The sequence below is a fragment of the Oryx dammah genome, unplaced genomic scaffold (genome assembly GCF_014754425.2).
Source record: "Oryx dammah isolate SB20612 unplaced genomic scaffold, SCBI_Odam_1.1 HiC_scaffold_18, whole genome shotgun sequence".
NCBI lineage: Eukaryota > Metazoa > Chordata > Mammalia > Artiodactyla > Bovidae > Oryx > Oryx dammah.
In genome coordinates, this window is record NW_024070202.1 from 117,908,551 (window position 1) to 117,929,545 (window position 20,995).

Genomic DNA, 20,995 nt, shown 5'->3' on the forward strand with positions numbered 1-20,995 from the left:
TAATGGACTCGTTCTAAATAATTTCTTGATTAATTAATAAATTCTGGACCCATGAGCTAAGCTTTCACTTAAAAAGTAGTAATGATACGTTTTGCCTGTGTAAACGAATGAACTACCGTCAATGAAGCTGTCTTCCCAGACAGTTTCACTCGCCCAGACATAGCGCACAGCGTGGCCCCGCCCAGGGGCCGTGGAGGGGGCGGCAGGCGGGACGCAGAGTCAGGCGAAGCGCTCCCCGCAGCCTGGCCCACCCCGTCCTCGTGCACCCACGCTCTCCCAGGCGCTCCGGGTGCCACCCTCTGATCCGTGCCCCACCCTGGACCTGCACTGGCTGTCAGCGCAGCAGCACAGGGGCACACACAGACCTGAGCAGCCCCGCGGAGAACACGCCTGGGCCGGCCTGAGATGCAATGCTCCTGGGGCAGGACTGAGTGACCCCAGTTGCCAAGGCCACTTGAATGAGAGCACTTTTCAGTTTCTTCCTTAGTAAGTTGCTTGTTCATGTAAGAAGTCGTCCCCGCCAAGGCCTCCAGCTAAGCCCAGCCAAAATCGCCAACCTGCGGACTTACTCACAGCTCAGATGAGTCTTACTGCTTGAAACCCGCTGAGTCCGGGGTGGAAAAGGGCTGTAATGGGTCATTACTGCGACCACAGACGTTGGACATGGAATCGTGGAGGGACTGAGTGGAGACAGACAACAGCCAGACCATATGTGATACCTGAATGTTGGCCCACAGTCTGGCAGCAGCCAGACAGGAAGCCAGCCCGTAGCCTCTGCCGCCAGCAGGCCAGGCAGTCAGGACTGACCCACACCAGCTTTGGTGTGTTTTACCCATGCTGTCAAGTCAGGGCAAAGCAGAAAGGCTAAGTGTGCCCCAAACCAGGCACACCAGATGTCCTGCGTCTGTCGTATGCAGCCCGTCCCCAGCTTCCCAGTGCCCGCAGCCTCCAGCAGGGCACCCTGAGCCTCCCCCGTTTCACTCCTGCCCATCTTCGAGGCTCTGCTGAACGCAGTGCTGGGGGCCAACGCCCTCTTGAAAGAAAGCCCTCAATCAACAGCACGTCTTCCTGGTCTGTCTTTCTTTACCTCCACTGCACGAGGGAGCAGAGAAGTGTAGACGTTATTACCAGCTCTGACAGAGGTATAACCAGGAGCCAAATGGACGGGTCATAACGTAAATAAAAGTGCCTGGTCAAAAAGCTGTGTTTTCATATCCCTTCGCTTTAGCTTTGCCTTATACAGCAGAGTCTTTCGTTGCAGATGACTTGAGACATTCCTCACCGTGTGCCTAGGGGCTTCTCTTAACCCTTCAACCTCAAAGCCTTTCTCCTCTGAAGCCCCTTTCCTAGTGATCATCCTTGTCAATCTCCTCTAAAGTCACCGCCTAATCTAAATCCACCAGATCTTCAATCAGCGATGGCTTTCCCCGTGAGGCCATTTCCATCAGCTACAGTACGTCCTGATGCTCACTAGATCTGTAATCTTAGCTTTGCAATCTCTTTGCCTCGTGTTCTTAAAAGTGTTCAGTGTCCGTCCTCAGTCAGAGGCGGAGAGAGAAGCTGCAGCACAGCTGAAAGCGGGGCATGGGAGGGACATTTCTACAGAGCTAATTCTGTAAGTGCTTTGGTAGATCAACTCTGATCATGAAGCCAGGAAGCGATACTTCACTCTTCTCATAATCTTCTTGTGTTTTAGAAAGATCTTTCGGAAACAAAAAACATTATGGTAAAAAATTATATCTAAAAACAACCCTCAATACTTTTTATTTTTTATATAGCATGTCAAGTGTGATTCCCTTGATCACACATTCATTTTTATAGTCTATCTCTTTGTATACATGCATTGGAGATATGGCTAAATGGTATTCACCAAATGTTCATGATAACTACTCCTTATGGTGGAGCCTTGAGTGTGTTCACATATGTTTATACATGTGTGTATATGTTTACTTTCTTCTTTGTAGAGTTATATATTGTTAGAAGTTGTTTAAAAGGCTCTATGATTTTACAAAACAGTAAAGTTTTTCTTTTTGACACCCCAAAAGTTGAAAGTATACAGATAAACATCTATTTATTCAATAACTTACTGACAATTTATGAAAGTAAAAAACAATCAGGGAAGAGTTTAGAAATGTAGTAGGTACAAGAAGGCTAAGGGAGTAAGTAAAAAAAAATCAGGGATCATATAAAGTAAAAGGTTAAAAAACTAAAAGAACAGATAATGAGGGAGGGAGAAAGAAAAATTACCCAATGAAAGGGAATGAAAGAAAGTAACCCAAGAAGAAGACAGTTATAGGGGGAAAAAGCAAACAAAACATCTAGATTCACAATGCTGACTTTTACTTTGACATGTAAATAGCTTGCAGACATCACTCCCATACTCACAAGGAAAGAGCTGAAAAAAATCAACAACTTTTCTTAGGACAACCAGAGATTAAGATCAGAGGGCAAACCATCACACCAAAACCAGAGCTGGCTCGCTAATCGCTGCAGCGCAGGCCGGCTTAAGAGGTAAAGACCACTGGGGGCCAGGTCTTCCGTGAGCTGTACCTCCAGGAGTTTCACCAGGTTCTCACGGTGAATCCTGCCGGAAGACTCCCCTCCCCTGGTGTCCATGGCGGTGGGAGGGAACACACAAGGGAGGAGGCATTCTGAAATACACACGGAGCTTCCTCTTCTTTGCTCAGAGACCTGCCCTCACGGGGAGCTTTGCTGTCGCAGCCTGGGGAGAGGACCAGTGGCTGAGCCGAGCCCCTGCTATTCCTCCTGCCTCACATGAGGGGGCGAAGGCTGGCGGACTCTCGTCAAGGGCACAGCCCATGGACGCCGGCCCACTGAAAGTGAAGATTTATCCCAAGATTACAGAATTCTCCTCCTCCCCCATACCCAGCCACCACATCAGCAGGGCTCCAGGATAATCAGAGTGGATTATGACTGAGAAAGACCAGGCGGAGCATCTGTCCAAGAGAGAGTTTCGAGGGAAGAACAGGAAAGAGCAAAGATCACAGCGGAAATGGAAGCGTTGGTACCTCCAGCTACAGCAAGGATTAAACACAGCGCGACTCCTCACCAGATAAGCAAAAAACATGGCACTGAAGGTCTAGTCACCTCACTTCCTATTACCCAAAGCACATGCCTGGCTCCCACCAAAAGTAATAACACACGCAAAAGGCATTTTAAAAACTGCTGTCTGGGATGCGCCTGGTGGTGCAGTAGATGGGAAGCCACCCGCCAGTGCAGGGGACACGGGTTCGATCCCTGGTCTAGGAAGCTCCCACATGCCACGGACACCACAGCTACTGAAGCCCACACGCCCTAGAGCCTGTGCTCACAAGAGGAGCCGCTGCAACAGGAAGCCCGCGCTCCAGGACGAAGAGTGGCCCCGCTCACCACAGCTAGACAAAGCCCACACCCAGCAGCCAAGACCCAGCGAAGCCAGAAACTCAACAACAAATCCGATTTGCAAAAAAACCTGAGCTCTGAAAAGACAAAGCAAGCATGTGAACCGAACTCCAGTGTGGCAGCGATTTTGAAATTATCAAATGGGTCTTTTTTAAAACAATGACAAATATGATGATGGTTCGGGCGGGGAAAAAACGCACAACATGCAAGGACAGACAGGAAATTTAGGCAGAGACGGAAATTCTAAGAAAGAGTCAAGAGGAAACCCTAGAAATCAAAACTGCTACAAACAGCTGAGTGCCTTTGCTGGTTCATCAGGAGGCTGTGGCACACGGCCAAGGAAAGACTCAGCTAGCTTGAAGACCCGCCAGTGAAAACGTCCCAAACTGAAGTGCAGAGAGGAAAAAGAAGCAAAAAGAAGGAGAACATCCAGTAACTGTGGACAATTCCCAAAGATTTAATATTTGTGTAATTAGACCATTGGAAGGAGAAGGAAAGAGGCGGAAAAAGAAATATTTGAAATAATAATGGATAAGAATTCTCAAAAGTAATGGTAGACACCAAACCACAGATCCAGGAAGCTCAGCAACATCAACCAAGATAAATACCAAAAATTGTATACCTGGCATATCACATACAAATTACAGGAAACCAAAGGGAGAGACGAAATCTTGAAAGTCAAGAGAGAAAAAAAACTCACCTTACCTATAGAGGAATAGGATAATATTTACATCAGACCTCCCCTCAGAAATCAGGCAAGCAAGGAAAAAAAGTTGAGTAAAATATTCAAAGCATTGAAAAAAAAAAACCCCCACTAACCTAGAATTCTGTATCTAGTGAAATTATCCTTCAAAGTGAAGGGGACACTAACAATAATCTGAAAAGGAAATAAAACAATTCAATTTTCCACTGCATCCAAAAGAATAACATATTTAGGAATAAACTTATGCAAGGAGGTGTAAGGCTTTTACACTGAAAACTACAAAATCTTGCGGAAAGAAATTAAAGAAGACCGTAATAAATGCAAAGATACCCTATGTTCTTGGATTGGAAGGCTTAATACTGTTAAAATGACTCCCAAATGCGGTACAGAGATTCATTGCAATGAACCCCTATCAAAATCCCAATAGTGTTTTTGCGGAAATGGGAAAATAAATTCTAAAACTTATATGGAAGCTCAAGGGACCTAAAATAGCTAAAACAATCTTGAAACAGAAGAGTAAAACTAGTCTCCTAGGGCTCAATTTATGGCAGCTGCATAGGGACAGACACAGAGACCAGTGTACCAGAACTGAGATGCCAGGTCTACATCTATGGTTAACTGATTTTTAACAAAGGTGCCAAGACCATCCAATGGGAAACAGGTGGTGTCTTCCCAAAAACCGTGCTGGGAAAAATAGGTGTCCACATGCAAGAAAATGAACTGCACCTTTGCCTTACAGCATATACAGACATTAACTCAAACTAGATTAAAGAACTAAGTGTAAGGGCTAAAACTACAAAACTCTTCGAGGAAAACATTAAGGGGAAATCTTCATGACACTGGATTTAGTGATGATTTCTTTAGTGATGATACCAAGAGCACAATCAACAAAGGAAAACACAGATAAATGGGCCTATTGAACTATGAAATGTCTGCTTATAAAAGAAGATGCATGAAGGGAGTGAAAGGACATACCACAAAATGGGAAAAACATTCGCAAATCACATAGATGATAAACGTTTCATTTCCAGAATATATAAAGATCTCCTAAAATTCAAAAACAAGCATACAAGCCAATTCAAAGATGAGCAAGTGACTTGAATAAACATTTCTTCAAAGACAATATGTAAATGGTCACCAAGCACATGAAAAGCTGCTCAATGTCATTAGTTATCAGGGAAATGCAAATTAAGGTCACGGTGAGATACCACCTCACAACTATTAGGATAGCTGTAACACTTTTAAGTTCAAATTAGCAAGTGTTGGAGATAATGTGGAGAAACTGAACTTGTACATTTCGGACAATGTAAAATGGTGCATCTGCTGTATAAAAGTGTAGTGGTCACGTACCATACGACCAGCAATTTCCCTCCTGGTATGGGCACAGAAGAATTCAAAACAGATATTGAACAAATGCAAGTACACGTGTGTTCACAGTAGTGCTATCAACATTAGCGAAAACATGGGAACAGCCCAAGAATGGATACACAAATTGTGGCATACACATACAGTAGAATATTACTCAGCCACAAAAAAGAATGAAGTACGGACACATACTACAACATGGATGAGCCTCAAAAACATCATGCTGACTTAAAAAGAGCAGACACAAAAAGCCATATAGTGTATGATCCTACTTATATGAAACATCCAAAAGGGGTAAAGCCATAGAGTTAGAATGCAGACTGGTGGTTGCCAGGGGCTGGGGGAGGAGGGAATGGTATGGGATGTTATTTTCACCATGGAGTTATCAGAATGCTTTGGAACTAATCAGAGGTGGTAGTTGCACATTTTGAAGATGTTAAATGCCACTGAATTGTTCACTGTAAAATGGTTAACTTTATGCTATGTGGATTTCACCTAAATAAATTGTTTTTAAAATAATGGAGAAATACAGACCTTTTCAGACAAAAAAAAAAAAAAAAAAAACTGAAGGAATTTGCTCCCAGGAGAATTGTCTTGCAAGAAATGCCTAAAGTTCTTCAGAAAGAAGGGAGATGACATGGGTCAGAAATTCAAATATACTTTTTTAAAAGTATATTTGAATAAAAAAGATGGTTAGAGAAGGAACAGATGAAGGCAAAACAAAATTTTTCATTTTTTCATGTTCTTCAGTGATCAAATAGATGTATTGTTTGTTCAATATAATCAACAAAGAGCAATATATTGGATGATTTATAGCTTACAGATAAGTGAAATGATGCCAATGTTATAAGGAATGGCAGAGAATGACAGTCTACTCCTATCCATGAAGCAACATAATGTTATTTGAAATCAGATTTAGGTTAGTTGCAAATGTATACAGTAAACTTAGTCACTTGGTCGTGTCTGACTCTTTGCAACCCCTTGGACTGTAGCAGGCTCCTCCATCCATCGGATTTTCCAAGCAAGAATAATGGAGTGGATGGCCATTTCCTTCTCCAGGAGATCTTCCCGACCTAGGGATTGAACCCGGGTCTCCAGCATTATAGGCAGATGCTTTACCATCTGAGCCACCAGGGAAGTCTCCACTGAAACAATTTTTAAAGGAGTATAATTGATATACTAAGAGAGAAAACAAAACAATATAAAATGTTCAGGTAAAATCACAAAAGGCAGAAAAAGAAGGAAAGACCAAAAAGAAACACAGAACAAATGCTAAAAAAATAGAAAACATATATAGCAATAAATATTAATCCAACTCTATAAGGATCACTTTATAGTGAATGATCTAAACACATTAAAACACAGAGACTGACAAAGTGGATTAAAATACAACAGTCAACTACATGTTGTTTAAAAGAAACCCACTTTATATAAAGACAATGCTAGATTAACAGTAAAGGGATAGAGACAGATATACCATGCTAGCACCAATCAAAAGAAAGCTGGAGAAGTTGTATTGATGTCAAACAAAGCCAACCTAAGGAGAGGATAATCATCAAAGATAAAGATAGGCATTTCATAATGATAAATGAGTCAACTCTACATGAAGACATAACTATTTTTAATGCGTATGTACCTAACAACAGGTCAAAATATGTGAGGCACAAATTTACAGATCTGCAAGAAGAAATAGATAAATCCACTATTATAAGCCTCCCATCAATAACTGACAGATCCATCCTGTAGAAAATCATTAAGGACACAGTTGAGCTGACCAGCACCATCAATCAACCAAATTTAATTGACATTTAAAGAATAGTTCATTCAACAACAGCACAATGTACATTCTTCCCAAGTTCATATGGAATATTCATCAAGATAAACCACATCTGAAACTAAACTACTACTTATCAATAACTGAAACAGTTTGAAAATGCTGAAATATTGGGGAAATCAATTACACATTTCTACATAAGACATGAATCACAGAAAAAAGTCTCAAGATTTTTTTTAATACTTTAAATATGAAAATGTAATTTACTGAAGTTTGTAGGATGCATAAAAAGCAGTGCTTAAAGAAAAATGTACAGTATTGAACGCATGTTAGAAAATAAGAAAACTCTAAAATCAAGAATCCTGGCTTCTGCATTAGGAATCTAGAGCAAGAAGAGCAATATAAACCAAAAGCAAAGAGAAGAAAATAAGTAATAAAAATTAGTGCAGGAACCAATGAAATTGAAAACAGGAAAACAATAGAGAAAAATCAACAAAATCAAAGCTGGTACTTTTAAAAGATCAATAAAATGTATAAACCTCTAATCAAGGAAAAAAGAGAAGACAGAAATTGCTAATCAGAAATTCAAATGGGATGATCAATGGATTGCTACTGACCCATTGGACATATAAAAATAGTAAAGGGATACTCTGAACAATTTCAACATCCACAAATTTGATAACTTATATTAAACAGGCCAATTTCTTAAAAGATAAAATCTAACAGAACTTTTAAAAAGAAAAAGAGATAATCCGAACAGCCTATATTTAATAATAATATAGGTGCTAGAAAAATTAAGCAGCAGGTCAAGAGTGTTTCACTGCTGCTGCTGCTGCTGCTAAGTCACTTCAGTCGTGTCCGACTCTGCGTGACCCCATAGACGGCAGCCCACCAGGCTCCACCGTCCCTGGGATTCTCCAGGCAAGAACACTGGAGTGGGTTGCCATTTCCTTCTCCAATGCATGAAAGTGAAAAGTGAAAGTGAAGTTGCTCAGTTGTGTCCAACCCTCAGTGACCCCATGGACTGCAGCCTACCAGGCTCCTCAGTCCATGGGATTTTCCAGGCAGGAGTACTGGAGTGGGGTGCCATTGCCTTCACTTTTAAGAAAGAAATCACACAAATTTTCTACAATCTCACCCAGAAAAACAGAAGCACTACCCTGATACCTGCACCACATAAAGGTATTATAAGAAAGGAAGACTTACAAACCAATGTCCTGATGAAAATAGATACCAGTTTCTCAACAAATTATTAGCAAATAGAACCCAACAATGCATGAAAAGAATTACATACCATGACCAAGTGAAATTTAATCCAGTAATGCAAAGCTGACTCAACACTGAAAAATCAATTAATGCAATCCATCACATCAACAGGCTAAAGAAGAAAAATCATATGATCTTATCAATGGATGCAGATAAAGCATATGACAAAATTCAACACCCATTCATGACAAAAAACTCTTAGTGAACTAGGGATAGAGGGGACCTTCCTTAACTTGATAAAGAACATCTGTGAAAAACCTAACAGCTAACATCAGAGTTTACTGTGAGAAGACCAGCGCTCTATCCCTCTCATGGGGAAACAAGCAAGAATGTGTCCTCACTCCACACCTATTCAACATCACACTGAAAGTCCTAGCTAGTGCACTAAGACAAGAAACGTGAACGATAAAGATATACACATTGGGAATCTTTGTTCTCAGAAGATACGATTCTCTACAAAGAAAACACCAAAGAATGAGCAAAAAGGAAGAAAAAAAAAGTACTGGAACTAATAAGCAATTATAACAAGGCTGCAGGATATAAGGTTAATATAAAAAAATCAATCACTTTTCTGTATACCAGCAATGAACAAGTGGAATTTGAAATTAAAAGCAGAACACCATTTACATTAACTCCAATAAAAATCAAATACTTAGGTATAGATCTAATAAAATACGTACAAGATCTACATATGGAAAATTACAAAACTCTGAAAGAAAGCAAAGATCTAAACAAATGGAGAGATATTCCATGTCCAGGGAAAGGAAGATAATGTATTTAAAATATCAGTTCTTCCCCAATTTGATCTATGGACACAACACAACCAAAATCCCAGTGAATTACTTTGCGGGACTCCACAAACTGATTCTACAGTTCATTTGAAAAGGCACAAGACCCAAAATGTTGTTGTTGTCCAGTTGCTAAGTCATGTCTGACCTTTGAGACCTCATGAACTGCAGCACGGCAGGCTTCCCTCTCCTTCACTGTCTCCCGGAATTTGCTCAAACGCATGTCCATCAAGTCAATGACGCCATCCAACCATCTCATCCTCTGTTGCCCCGCCCCCTCTCCTCCTGCCCTCAAACTATTCCAGAATCAGGGTCTTTTTCCATGAGTCAGCTCTTTACATCAGGTGGCCAAAATATTAGAGCTTCAGTTTCAGTATCAGTTCTTCCAGTGAATATTCAGGGCTGATTTCCAGGATTGACTGGTTTGATCTCTTCTCCATCTACAGTATTTCAAGAGTATTTCAGCACCAAAGTTCAAAAGTATCAATTCTTTAGCTCTCAGCCTTCTTTATGGTTCAACTCTCACATCCGTACATGACTGCTAGAAAAACCGTAGCTTTGACTATATAGACCTTTTTCGACAGTGTCACGTCTCGGCTTTTTATTATGCTGCCTAGGTTTGTCACAGCTTTTCTTCCAAGGAGCAAGCATTTTTAAATTTCATGCCTGCAGTCATTTGAAAACGCACGAGACCCAGAAGAGCCAACATAATACTAAAGAAGAACAAAGTTCAAGCACTACATTATAAAGCTATAGTAATCAAGGCCACGTGGTACTGGTGAAAGAGTGGACAGATAAATGGAGCAGAATAAAGAGCCCAGGGGAAGAGAGGGGTCTAGACACAGATCTTGACTCTTTCCCAAAAACTAACTCCAAATAGATAATACACCTAAATGTAAAATGCAAAACTATAAAATTTCTAGAAGATAAACTGTGAGAACATCTAGGTGACCTTGGCTTTGGCAATGACTTTTTACTAACAGTACCAAAACCACAATCCATGAAAGAAAACAAATTTTAAAGATGGACCTCATTAAAATTTAAAACTCTGTTTTGTTAAAAATGTTGTTGTTCAGTTGCTCAGTTGTGCCCAAATCTTTGCAACCGCATGGACTGCAGCACACCAGGCTTCCCTGCCTTTCACCATCTCCTGGAGTTTGCTCAAACTCATCTCCATTGAGCCGGTGACGCCATCCAACCATCTCATCCTCTGTTGCCCCCTTCTCCTCCTGCCCTCACACTTTCCAGCATCAGGGTCTTTTCCCGATGAAAAAGACAAGACACAGACTGGGAGGAAAGACAAAGATGGAGGAAATCTTGCAAAATGCACATCTGATAATGGACTTGTATTCAAAATATACAAAAAACTTTTACCACTCAACATAAGAAGGTATCCTAATTTTTTTTTAAAGTGGGCAAAAAATCTAAACAGACACCTCACCAAAGTAAATACATAGACAGCAAATAAATGTTCAATATGACATGTCATAAAGAAACTACAAATTAAAACAAAAATGAGATGCCATTAAACACTTAAGAAGGCAGTGGCACCCCACTCCAGTACTCTTGCCTGGAAAATCCCATGGACGGAGGAGCCTGAAAGGGTGCAGTCCATGGGGTCACTGAGGGTGGGACACGACTGAGTGACTTCACTTTCACTTTTCACTTTCATGCACTGGAGAAGGAAATGGCAACCCACTCCAGTGTTCTTGCCTGGAGAATCCCAGGGACGGGGGAGCCCGGTGGGCTGCCATCTATGGGCTTGCACAGAGTCGGACACGACTGAAGTGACTTAGCAGCAGCAGCAAAACGCCTAAACTTCAAATAACTTACTATATCAAGTACTGATAAGGCTGTGGAGCTAGTGAGGATTCTTTGGAAGACTGGCAGTTTCTAACAAAGCTAAACGTGTCATATAATCCAGCAATCCAAATGAGTTGAAAACTTATGTCTACACAAAAAGCTGCACATAAATGTTTACAACAGCTTTATTCATAATCACTGAAAATACCAGAGCGTCCTTCAGTAGATGAGTGGCAAACAGACAGTGGCATATTGCTCAGCAATAAAAAGAAATGAGGCATCAAACGTAAAAAGACATGAAGGAAACTTACATGCACGTTGCTAAGTTAAAGAAGCCAGTCTCAAAAGGCTACACACTGCATGCGTCCCACTCTGTGAAATTCCGGAAAAGGCAAAACGACAGACGGTACAAAGATCAGTGGTCGCCCGTTATTAACATCCTGAGTGTATATGCAACCAATGTTAACACATTCTGATTAGCTGAAGTGTATAGTTTTAAGCATTCACATCTCCTTTTGTATCGTTGTAAAGGTTTGACAGCTGCACCACGTCACGTCCACGACTACAGTCTCACTCAGAGAATCTCATTACCGTAAACATCTCTCCCTCCCATCCATGTACTGTCTGTCATTTTGCCTTTTCCAGAATTTCAAGATTCTTATGGTTTTACGGTTTATGAATTCTTAAAACTACACACTTCAGCTAATCAGAATGTAACAACATTGGTTGGTTGTTTGGGACAAATGCAGCATATAAATGCAAGATGTTAATAATGGGAAACCGTAAAGAAATGCTCTGTATTATATGCTTAACTTGTCTATAAATTTCATTAAATAAATAAAATTTATTAATTAAAAAAAAACGTACCTGGATCTGATCAGGGTTGAGTCCTTACCGAATATATCAAAGCATCAGCAGATTCAACTTTCAGAGAAACTGTGCTGTCGCTGCAGTGGTTAGAGACCAGCACGCATCTCTCTTCCAGGCTGCTGTGGAGTTTACACGAGAAACCTGGCATTTGTAATGCTTTTAACAGGCTTCCCTGGTGGCTCAGCTGGTAAAGAATCCGCCTGCAATGCGGATGACCTGGGTTCGATCCCTGGGTTGGGAAGATCCCCTGGATGAAGGGAAAGGCTGCCCACTCCAGTATTCTGGCCTGGAGAATCCCACTGACTGTCTGGTCCATGGGGTTCACAAAGAGCCGGACCCGACTGAGCAACTTTCACTTCACTTGATTAGGGCAGAAAAATCACAAATGTCTGAGCAGCGTCAGTACTTGCAACCTCCAGTGAGTAAGCATAATCGCCCTTAAGGGGCTTGTAAAGTGTCTGGGGCAGGAGAATGACAGGGCAGTGGGCGCGAATATCTTCATCGTGTCAGCCGTTGCATCGTAACAGGACACCCCTCTTCCCCAAAGTGGCAAATCAATTCTAAATATATTGGATTCAACAACAAAGAATGAATTTGCTCCATTTTCTGTTCCGAAAACAAGTTTTTAAAGGAGCTCTTTGGCTATGCCCGTGGCTTTAAATTATAGGCAAGGCGCTGAAACACCGCAATCCCTCTCCCACCCCCACCCGCCACGACGTAGGAGATGTTGCCATTCGTGTCTATCGCTATTTTAACATCAACAGGAACGATGCAATCACTGCACTCCTGTCACAGATATAAAAATACAGATATGCCTTTGGCCAGAAGGGATGAACTAATTCAACCTAAGCTCTTTTTCATTTCTTTATTACAAACAAAACAAAACTCTTGCATATAATCTCTAGGAAAAGGAGTAGTTTAGACACTTGCCCCACTGGTGTAACTGAGCCTTCACAGGGTAGCTGCCGCAGGACTCGGAGAGATGGCAAAATTTCCAACAATCGCTGGACCTCACATACTGCAAAATACAGGAAAAGACTTAGTTATTTGGAAAAAAGACTTGGGTGGAAGTAAGATAGTTCAGTTCAGTTCAGCCAGTCAGTCGTGTCCGACTCTTTCTGACGCCGTGAACCGCAGCACGCCAGGCCTCCCTGTCCATCACCATCTCCCGGAGTTCACTCAGACTCACGTCCATCGAGTCAGTGATGCCATCCAGCCATCTCATCCTCGGTCGTCCCCTTCTCCTCCTGCCCCCAATCCCTCCCAGCATCAGAGTCTTTTCCAATGAGTCAACTCTTCGCATGAGGTGGCCAAAGTACTGGAGTTTCAGCTTCAGCAGGAAGTAAGATAAGAATTAGTAATAAATCTTAAAATATTAGTAGAAAGTTAAGGGCGATACTAAAGATTCAGAGAAATATATTGAAGGGAAGGCATTTTTGGTGACAGTTAAAATTGAAAGCTATCCATAAATTAAAGGTGGATTCTGCGCCACTGTTCTTCACTCTGCAGGTTTATTTCCAGCATTAAGGAGAGTGCTAAGAGAGCCCAGAGCGGAATATGCGTCGAGTGGGACTAAGAATATTCTGCAGGCAACAAAGGAGAAACAGGAGAGCACTAACATTAAATAGGCGAGGGTGCAGAGGAGGTTAAACTAGGAAGGACCACTCTAAGCCTGCCTAGTGTCCCTCAGCACAGCGTCCGTAGCCTTGGCAGATGGGCAAACTTCATCTGTGTGGACCAAACGTACTGAGAACTCAGACTCTCCCACCGCTAGTGTCCAACAGCTTGTCTGCAGTAATCGTGGGAAAACCTCATTCTCAACCAGGAGACAAAGTCCAAATGCCAACTGTCATAGCTGGATATTTCCCTGCGTGGTAGAGAAGAACATGCCCAACTCCACACTGACTCTCACCTCTGCGCTCAGTCATGCTGGCTCTGCATGTCTGTAAAAGGACATTGACTATAGCCTGAAATATACACGGGAGCCCTTTCTCAATGCTCTGCCTCCCAGGCTGACCTTTCCATTTAAGGAGAGACAAAAATGTGCAGGACAGAAAAATACCAATTATCTGGCTGGAGATTCAAAGGAACATTGTGAACAAAGGATTCTGGCACCAAGAAACAGGCAACAAGCCCCTCCTCTTTGGGTTAAAAAAAAAAAAAGGACCCTCAATGCTAATTTGGGTAAAATGGTTTTCTGGGACACTAGTCCGCCATCTTCTCTGTCTGTTGGCTTCCCAAATAAAGTCACTATCCCCTTGACCCAACAACTGGTCTGTGGATTTATTTGACTGTCAGGCTGCGAGCAGTACATGCTTGGACTCGGGAATACCTGCATTGCTCCTACGCAGACAAAACATAGTATACGATTCCCCATCACACACATGCTTCCCATCGAAGAGCCAGCCCTTCCCGTCCCTGGCTGCCCCTCCTTTGAGGTGTTTGGCACCACCACCCTTCTCTTCACAGTGTTTATGCCCGGATCGCTAAACTACAGCACCACACACGGGGCTTCCTTCTCGGTGCGTGGAGAATACAGCACAGTGCGCTCGCTGCAGGCACGTCCGCGTCTTCTCTCTGCGTCTAAGCGGAGCAACCAGCCTCAGCCTGTCCTCTCCACCCGCATCTCCTCTCCTCCCTGGTGTCTTCTCCTCAGACCATTCCCATAACATCCAGTTCATGCTTCTGAAATTCTAAGACATTAATAACGCAGGTGGAAGCAGACACGGTAGGGGGTCCCCAGAGAAAGGGAACCAGACATGGCTTTCCAGACATAAGAGAAGTCATTTTTGGTCTAAGCCATTTTGAGATCTAAGTCTGGCCACAGTGCTTGCCCTTGAACAGGTCTCAGTCATTAATGATGTTAAAGGAAACGAGGACATGCAGAACCAAAGAAGACGCAATCAAGAAGCAATAGCTCACCGATAAAACAGAGTCCGAGTTCCCCCGAAGGGGTGCAGGTAACAATCTGATACAACCACTGCTGTTGTGTCTGACTCTCTGCAGCCCCACGCACTGTAGCCCCCCTGGCTCCTCTGTCCATGGGATTCTCCAGGCAAGAACACTGGAGTCAGGTGCCATTTACAACCACCGAGTTCTGCAGGAATTAAGGCCCACCCCCCCTCCCCAGTACAGAATAGAATGATGATGTTGACCCTTTAAGACCAAGACTTTGACAAACTAAAACTTGGACTCTGTTGACCCTCACCCCAATGCAATGCTGAATTCTCCTCTGCTCAGGCCCCTTCATGAACGTGTACGTGACGTGAAAGTCACTCCGACCCTTTGCAACCCCATGGACTGCACAGTCCATGGAATTCCCCAGGCCAGAATACTGGAGTGGGAAGCCTTTCTCTTCTCCAGGGCATCTTCCCAACCCAAGGATGGAACCCAGGTCTCCCGCACTGCAGGCGGATTCTTTCCCAGCTCAGCCACCAGGGAGGCCGAATTCGTGAATGTGCATGGACCTTAGCTTAAGACTTCCCCAGCCTGGCTGCTCTGGGAGGCACTGCCTTGGGATGGAAGAGCCTGGTGGGCTGCCGTCTATGGGGTTGCACAGAGTCTGACACGACTGAAGCGACAGCAGCAGCAGCAGCAGCAGCAATCTTTATATCAATTTAAAGGTATTTGTTCTTTTTAAACTTCAACATCTAAGGAAAATTCCCATTTAAAAAAATTCCTTCGCTCCATCCAAGAGTTTGAACTTTCAGGACTGCTCTACTCTCTGCGTGTTTTCTGTGCTAAGGAAGTGGGCCTTTCTTCTGGGTGACATAGAATACTTTTCTGCAGGCATTTGCTTAAAATTTTAGTCTTGCAATTGTTCCTTTATAATTCTTGATAAAAAGCATAGCTGATGTGGTTGATATCTGAAGATGTTATGAGGACCACAACTGTACTAGGGCCTCCCTGGTGGCTCAGAGGATAAAGCGTCCACCTGCGATGCAGGAGACCCGGGTTCGATCCCTGGGTCAGGAAGAGCCCCTGGAGAAGGAAATGGCAAGCCACTCCAGTACTCTTGCCTGGAGAATCCCATGGACAGAGGAGCCTGAGCAGGCTACAGTCCACGGGGTCGCAAAGAGTCGGATACGACTGAGTGACTTCACTTAACTCACTTTCACTTAGGCACTGTACTAAGCAGTTCACATACATATGCTGTTTTAGCCTTATCCATACAAGCATGGGATTCTCCAGGCAAGAATACTGGAGTGGGTTGTCACACCCTCCTCCAGAGGATCTTTACGACCCAGAACCTTTACGAATCCACGTCGCTTACATCTCCTGCCTTGGAAGGCAGGTTCTTCACCACTAGTGCCACCTGGGAAGCTGTTTTAACCTCACCAGAGCCCTAAAGCGGCAACAGTATACCTATTTATCATCCGAATTCTTCCCATTACAAGTAACAGAAAACCGGACCTCAACTGCCTGAAGCTTAAAGGGAAGTTATTCACTCAGGTTAACTGGAAAGACTCAGAGTTGGGTTAAAGCCCCTTCAGGACTTAAACTACCTCACCAGGGCTTGGACTCTGTCCAAATCTATGGCACTTCCTGTTTAATCTCCTTCTGAGGGTTCAGAACAGCCCCCAGCAGCTTCGGGCTCTCACCTTGTGAGAAGACAGCCAGCACAGCTGCAGCTTCACATCTTTCCTTGTTCCCGCACTCAGCAGGAAGAAGAAAGGAATCTTCCCGTTGCTCCCACAAGTAGGCAGAGTCCATCTGATCAGACCCGCTCCGTACTACGCTCATGCCAACTGTAAGTCAGTGTGGCCAGGACACGGAGACTTTCTGCTGAGCTGAGGCTGGTCGTAAGCTCCCTCCCAGGGCGCCTGATGGAGCAGGGCTCATGGATGCTGAGGGGAGGAATAAGAAGTGCCCCTTTATGTGCAGAACCCAAAAGTAAGATCTACCGACAGATCCCAAAGCTCTGGCGCTCTCTCCTCTGTGCGAGAGGGACACTCCCAGTCACAGAGCAAAAGGTTCTCAGACCAGTGACCCTGCCTTGCCTCCGAGCCCCATCACCAATCGGAACGTCAATCAAGGTTAGTGTTTGTTGGAAAAGCTTCCAATAGTATGTGAAGATTAATAAATTCACTTCATTATGAATTTAATTTGGCTTTACCAAAAAATTTTAGCTGCTTTTAGTCAGTTTCTACAAGCTTCCAAACAAGAGTGGCCACCTTACAAAATTTAATTCCACTTGGAAAAAACATCTTCAATGAAGCTTCTAATTGTCTTGTTTCATCAATATAATACCACTCATTCCCATGTTACATCACTAACGTGGCCTTCACCAATCAACGATCTATTTCCAACCAACTTGGGAAGTTCTTTAGACCTCGCTTTCAGAGGAGTGGAGAAAAAAGGGACTATTTGCTTTTTGTATGTTGTCTCTGTACTTTCAGCTGAACTTCATTTGAATAAAAGTTGAAATAGTACAACTGAGTCAGTGTCTCAACAAGCTTCTGTTGGTCTCCGGCTTGGGCCAGAGTGCGGCGTTAAGTACGGGATCCAAGCTTACCTCTAACAACTAAAAAGCCAAAGAAATGTACGAAACTGGTTTTCGGACGCTGGACAACGGGTAGTGCGTGATGTGATGCTTAGAGAAGGGAAACGAGGGGGCCCAGGCGAGTCCAAGACATAACCGAGGCAGGGCGGCGGCCCGGGGCAGGCGGGCTCCAGGAACCGCGCGGGGCGCGTGGGGAGAGAGCCGCGGCAAGAGCGCCCCGGGCCCAGCCGCACGCCAGCCCGTCCCGCGCGACCCCGCGCCCCGCGCTCCACCCGCACGCCCGCGCGCGGGCCCCCAGCGAGGGCCGGGCGAGCGAGCACGCGCGGCGCGGCCTGTGCGGCGCGCGGCCGACGAGCGCGCGCGGTGAGAAAGCCCCGCCCAGGCGTAGTGGGCGCTCGGCAGGGCCGACGAGCATGCGCAATGCAGCTGCAAGCGGGGGCGGGACTGGCGAGCATGCGCAGTGTGGCAGAGCCGCGATGGGCCTCCGGAAAGCAGCTCCCGGCCGGGGGCGGCAAGGGGCTGATGAGCATGCGCGCTGGTGCTAGCCTGGCGCGGCGGCGGTTGCTAGGCAACGGCGAGCGGCGACAGTGGAGGGCTCCGGTCGCGGTGGGCGTGCGGCGGGCGGGGTCGATTGCGCCGCAGGTGTGGTCTCCGGTAGGGTACGGGGGAAGGGAGGGGAGGGGACGCCCTGCGAGCGATAGCGGTCGGCACTGTCCCCAGGACGGCCCACCTGCTCCGCGGCCATCCCTTGGGAGGGCCTGACGGGTCAGTGCTTGAGAATCCGTTACTGAAACGCTTCACGTGTACAGTTGACCGGGGAACTCCAAGTGAGCTGCGCGCGGATGTTCTTCAATAAATAACGTGCTACAGCGCCGTATCCTCCCTGGAGGAGGACGGGAGGCGGGGGTGGGCTCCTAGGGCTTGAGCGAATTGGGGACTTGGTCAAACCACTGGTACCCAGGGACCCGAGGACGTCACTTTACATCTGTCTCTGTGCTGGCCAACCTAGGTGCAGTCTCATCAAAAACGTAAAAACAAGGGAATCCTGAGTTATAAAACGTAATAAGACAGTGTCCAATTGTCTTTTTAAAATTGTGCTTCTCTTGTATGCCTGTGTTTTTAACTAGCGTGTTTATAAATTAGCTTAAAGTCACTCAGACAAATTGGTAACTAATTACTTTGGCACCACAGTAGTGTTTTTTGTTACTAAGTCCTACATCTTTTAACAATGGAATTTACAAAGAAAGAATATTCCTATTAATTTTAGCTCTAAATACTGCCTAAGGATTAACTTTCTAACCCTACCATTGCCACAGACTAATTATATAATTTTGGAGGAGTCAGTAATCTCTGGATATGTTTTCTCCTTTTACAATGAAGTTAGTGTGTGTGCGTGCACGTGCGAGCTCAGTTGCGTCCAACTCTTTGCGACCCAAAATGAAGTTGGACTATACCTCAAAAAAAATGAAATTGGACTAAATACTTGAAAATAGTTTCTAATGCTGAAATTTAATGACACTATAGGACTTACAAGGGGCACCGTTTTTAAAAGCTCTTATCCTGATGTTAATCACAATGGCTTACACGAGATAAAAGTATCAACTGCAGACAGTTAGCTGTGATTATTAAACAATTTTTAGGATGATGTAAACTATACTCTGCCAGGTTGTGGGCGTTTTGAAAGTAGAAGATTCTGGTAGTGATCTTTCAGCATTTTAAATGTCTTCTGCCATTTCTCCAGCCTAGACTGTTGTGATGAAACATTGGAAGGAAACTTCCTTCATGCTTCTCTTGATGCCAGAATGTAAGGGGGATGAGGTTGCCATGGAAACGGTCACCTCACCTCACTTCTAGGGGATCTTGGCAGCAGCTAAGCCCTGCCTTTTCTCATTCTACATTTCTCATTCGACACTCTCGCCTTAGGAAGTTCATTCTGTGGGACTAACTGGATGTAGGCGTCCATCCTGAGACACACATGAGGGACTACTTCCTTTCTCCTCTTACAGTCAGGCCCTCAATACTGCTCCCTAGGTGACTTCAACAAGATACTGTCTCTCCCCACCCCAATGTATTTTGGTCTCTTGTCTTCTCACATGCTAAAGAATCATAAGATATACCCTTGTCTAAAAACTGCCAGGGTCAATTCCAAATTATTCCTCCAGCTTTGAAGGGAATCAGGCTGTGTCATCTAATCCTGACAGTAGTCCTGCATGGAAAGTGCTGTGTGTGTATCTTGAGATGGGAAAGCCGACTCAGATATGCTACGTATTTTTCAAACAGAGCAAGACTGGAACCTGGCTCACATTCTGTAGTCTGTACTCTAGGCAGGGGAAAGTCACAGAGCGCTCCTCCTCCGTCCCAGGGCATCCACTGTTCCCTTCTCCTCTGAAACGCAAACCTCTGCTGAGTTCTGGAGCGTCTTTGCTTTTCTCGTGCTGTGGGGCAGCATGTTCATCGCCCGCTCTCTGTCCTTCAAATCCCAGGTTTAGTATAGTATTATCTCCTTAAGAGGCTTCCCTGGTGGCTTAGATGGTAAAGATTCTGCAATGCAAGAGACCCAGGTTTGATCCCTGGATCAGGAAGATCCCCTGGAGAAGGGAATGGCAACCCACTTGAGTATTCCAGCCTGGGAAATCCCATGATCAAAGGAGCCTGGCGGGCTACAGTCCATAGGGTTGCAAAAAGTCACAGCAACTAACACTGTGACTTTTCAAGAATTATTTCACTTACAATATTTCAAGAAAGATTTCATTGATCTTTTAGTCTGAAATTTTGTTGTATTCACACATGATATCATAATTAGCAATGGATTTTTCTCATTCACATTAATATGTTTCCCCCAACTCACTGGAGAACTGCTTGAGGACAGGGCTTGATCAAGATTCAACTGGCTTAAATTCCTCCAAGAACAGACCATGGAGCGTGGGCTGTGGTGGTAGGTGGTCCTGTCACTTCACCATCAGTTAGACCCTCAATTGATCTCTTCCCCATAAACTTCACCAGATATTTTATGCACACTCTAACTTTGACTTTCTGTTGACTTTTTTACAGTAGAAGAATTAAAGGACTGGGATATGAAATGATGATATAATTTGATATAGCCAAGCAACAGCTTCTCCTGAATCAGCATGTTAAGAAATAAGGTACACAATCCTCTTTAAAACACAGACATTGCTTTACTCATGAATATGTTTTAATTCAGCTATTTAATGGCATAAAAATAGTTTGCAAATAGTGAGGCACTGTCAGCTGTGGTGCTTGGTGCAAGCATTTCTTAGCTGCAGAGCAATTTTATTTTGTATAAGTTTTCACCAAAGAAACATGCACTTGAATGCAAGGTCCTCTGTAGTATAACAGAAACAAGCTTTGCCTGATCTAATTATAGTGAAACAATGTGCTCGGGCAGGCACAGCTTTTATAGGTCAGAATGTATTCACTCTTATTATGATTAAGGCCTTAGTAATTAAGTGAAAAGATGTTACTGTGTCATTAACACAAATGAGACTGGGCTTTGGTCCCCC

At 44.1% G+C, this 20,995-nt stretch overlaps 1 protein-coding gene across 1 annotated transcript in view; it reads left to right on the forward strand.

The window, feature by feature from the left end:
• The first annotated feature begins 20,179 nt into the window (after nucleotides 1-20,179).
• RNF32 (ring finger protein 32) overlaps nucleotides 20,180-20,995 on the forward strand; it is a 33,358-nt gene continuing 32,542 nt past the window's right edge. Inside the window, exon 1 of the mRNA XM_040260957.1 lies at nucleotides 20,180-20,617. Coding sequence (XP_040116891.1) covers nucleotides 20,603-20,617 — 15 coding nt within the window. The 5' untranslated portion in view covers nucleotides 20,180-20,602. The remainder of the gene's footprint in view (nucleotides 20,618-20,995) is intronic.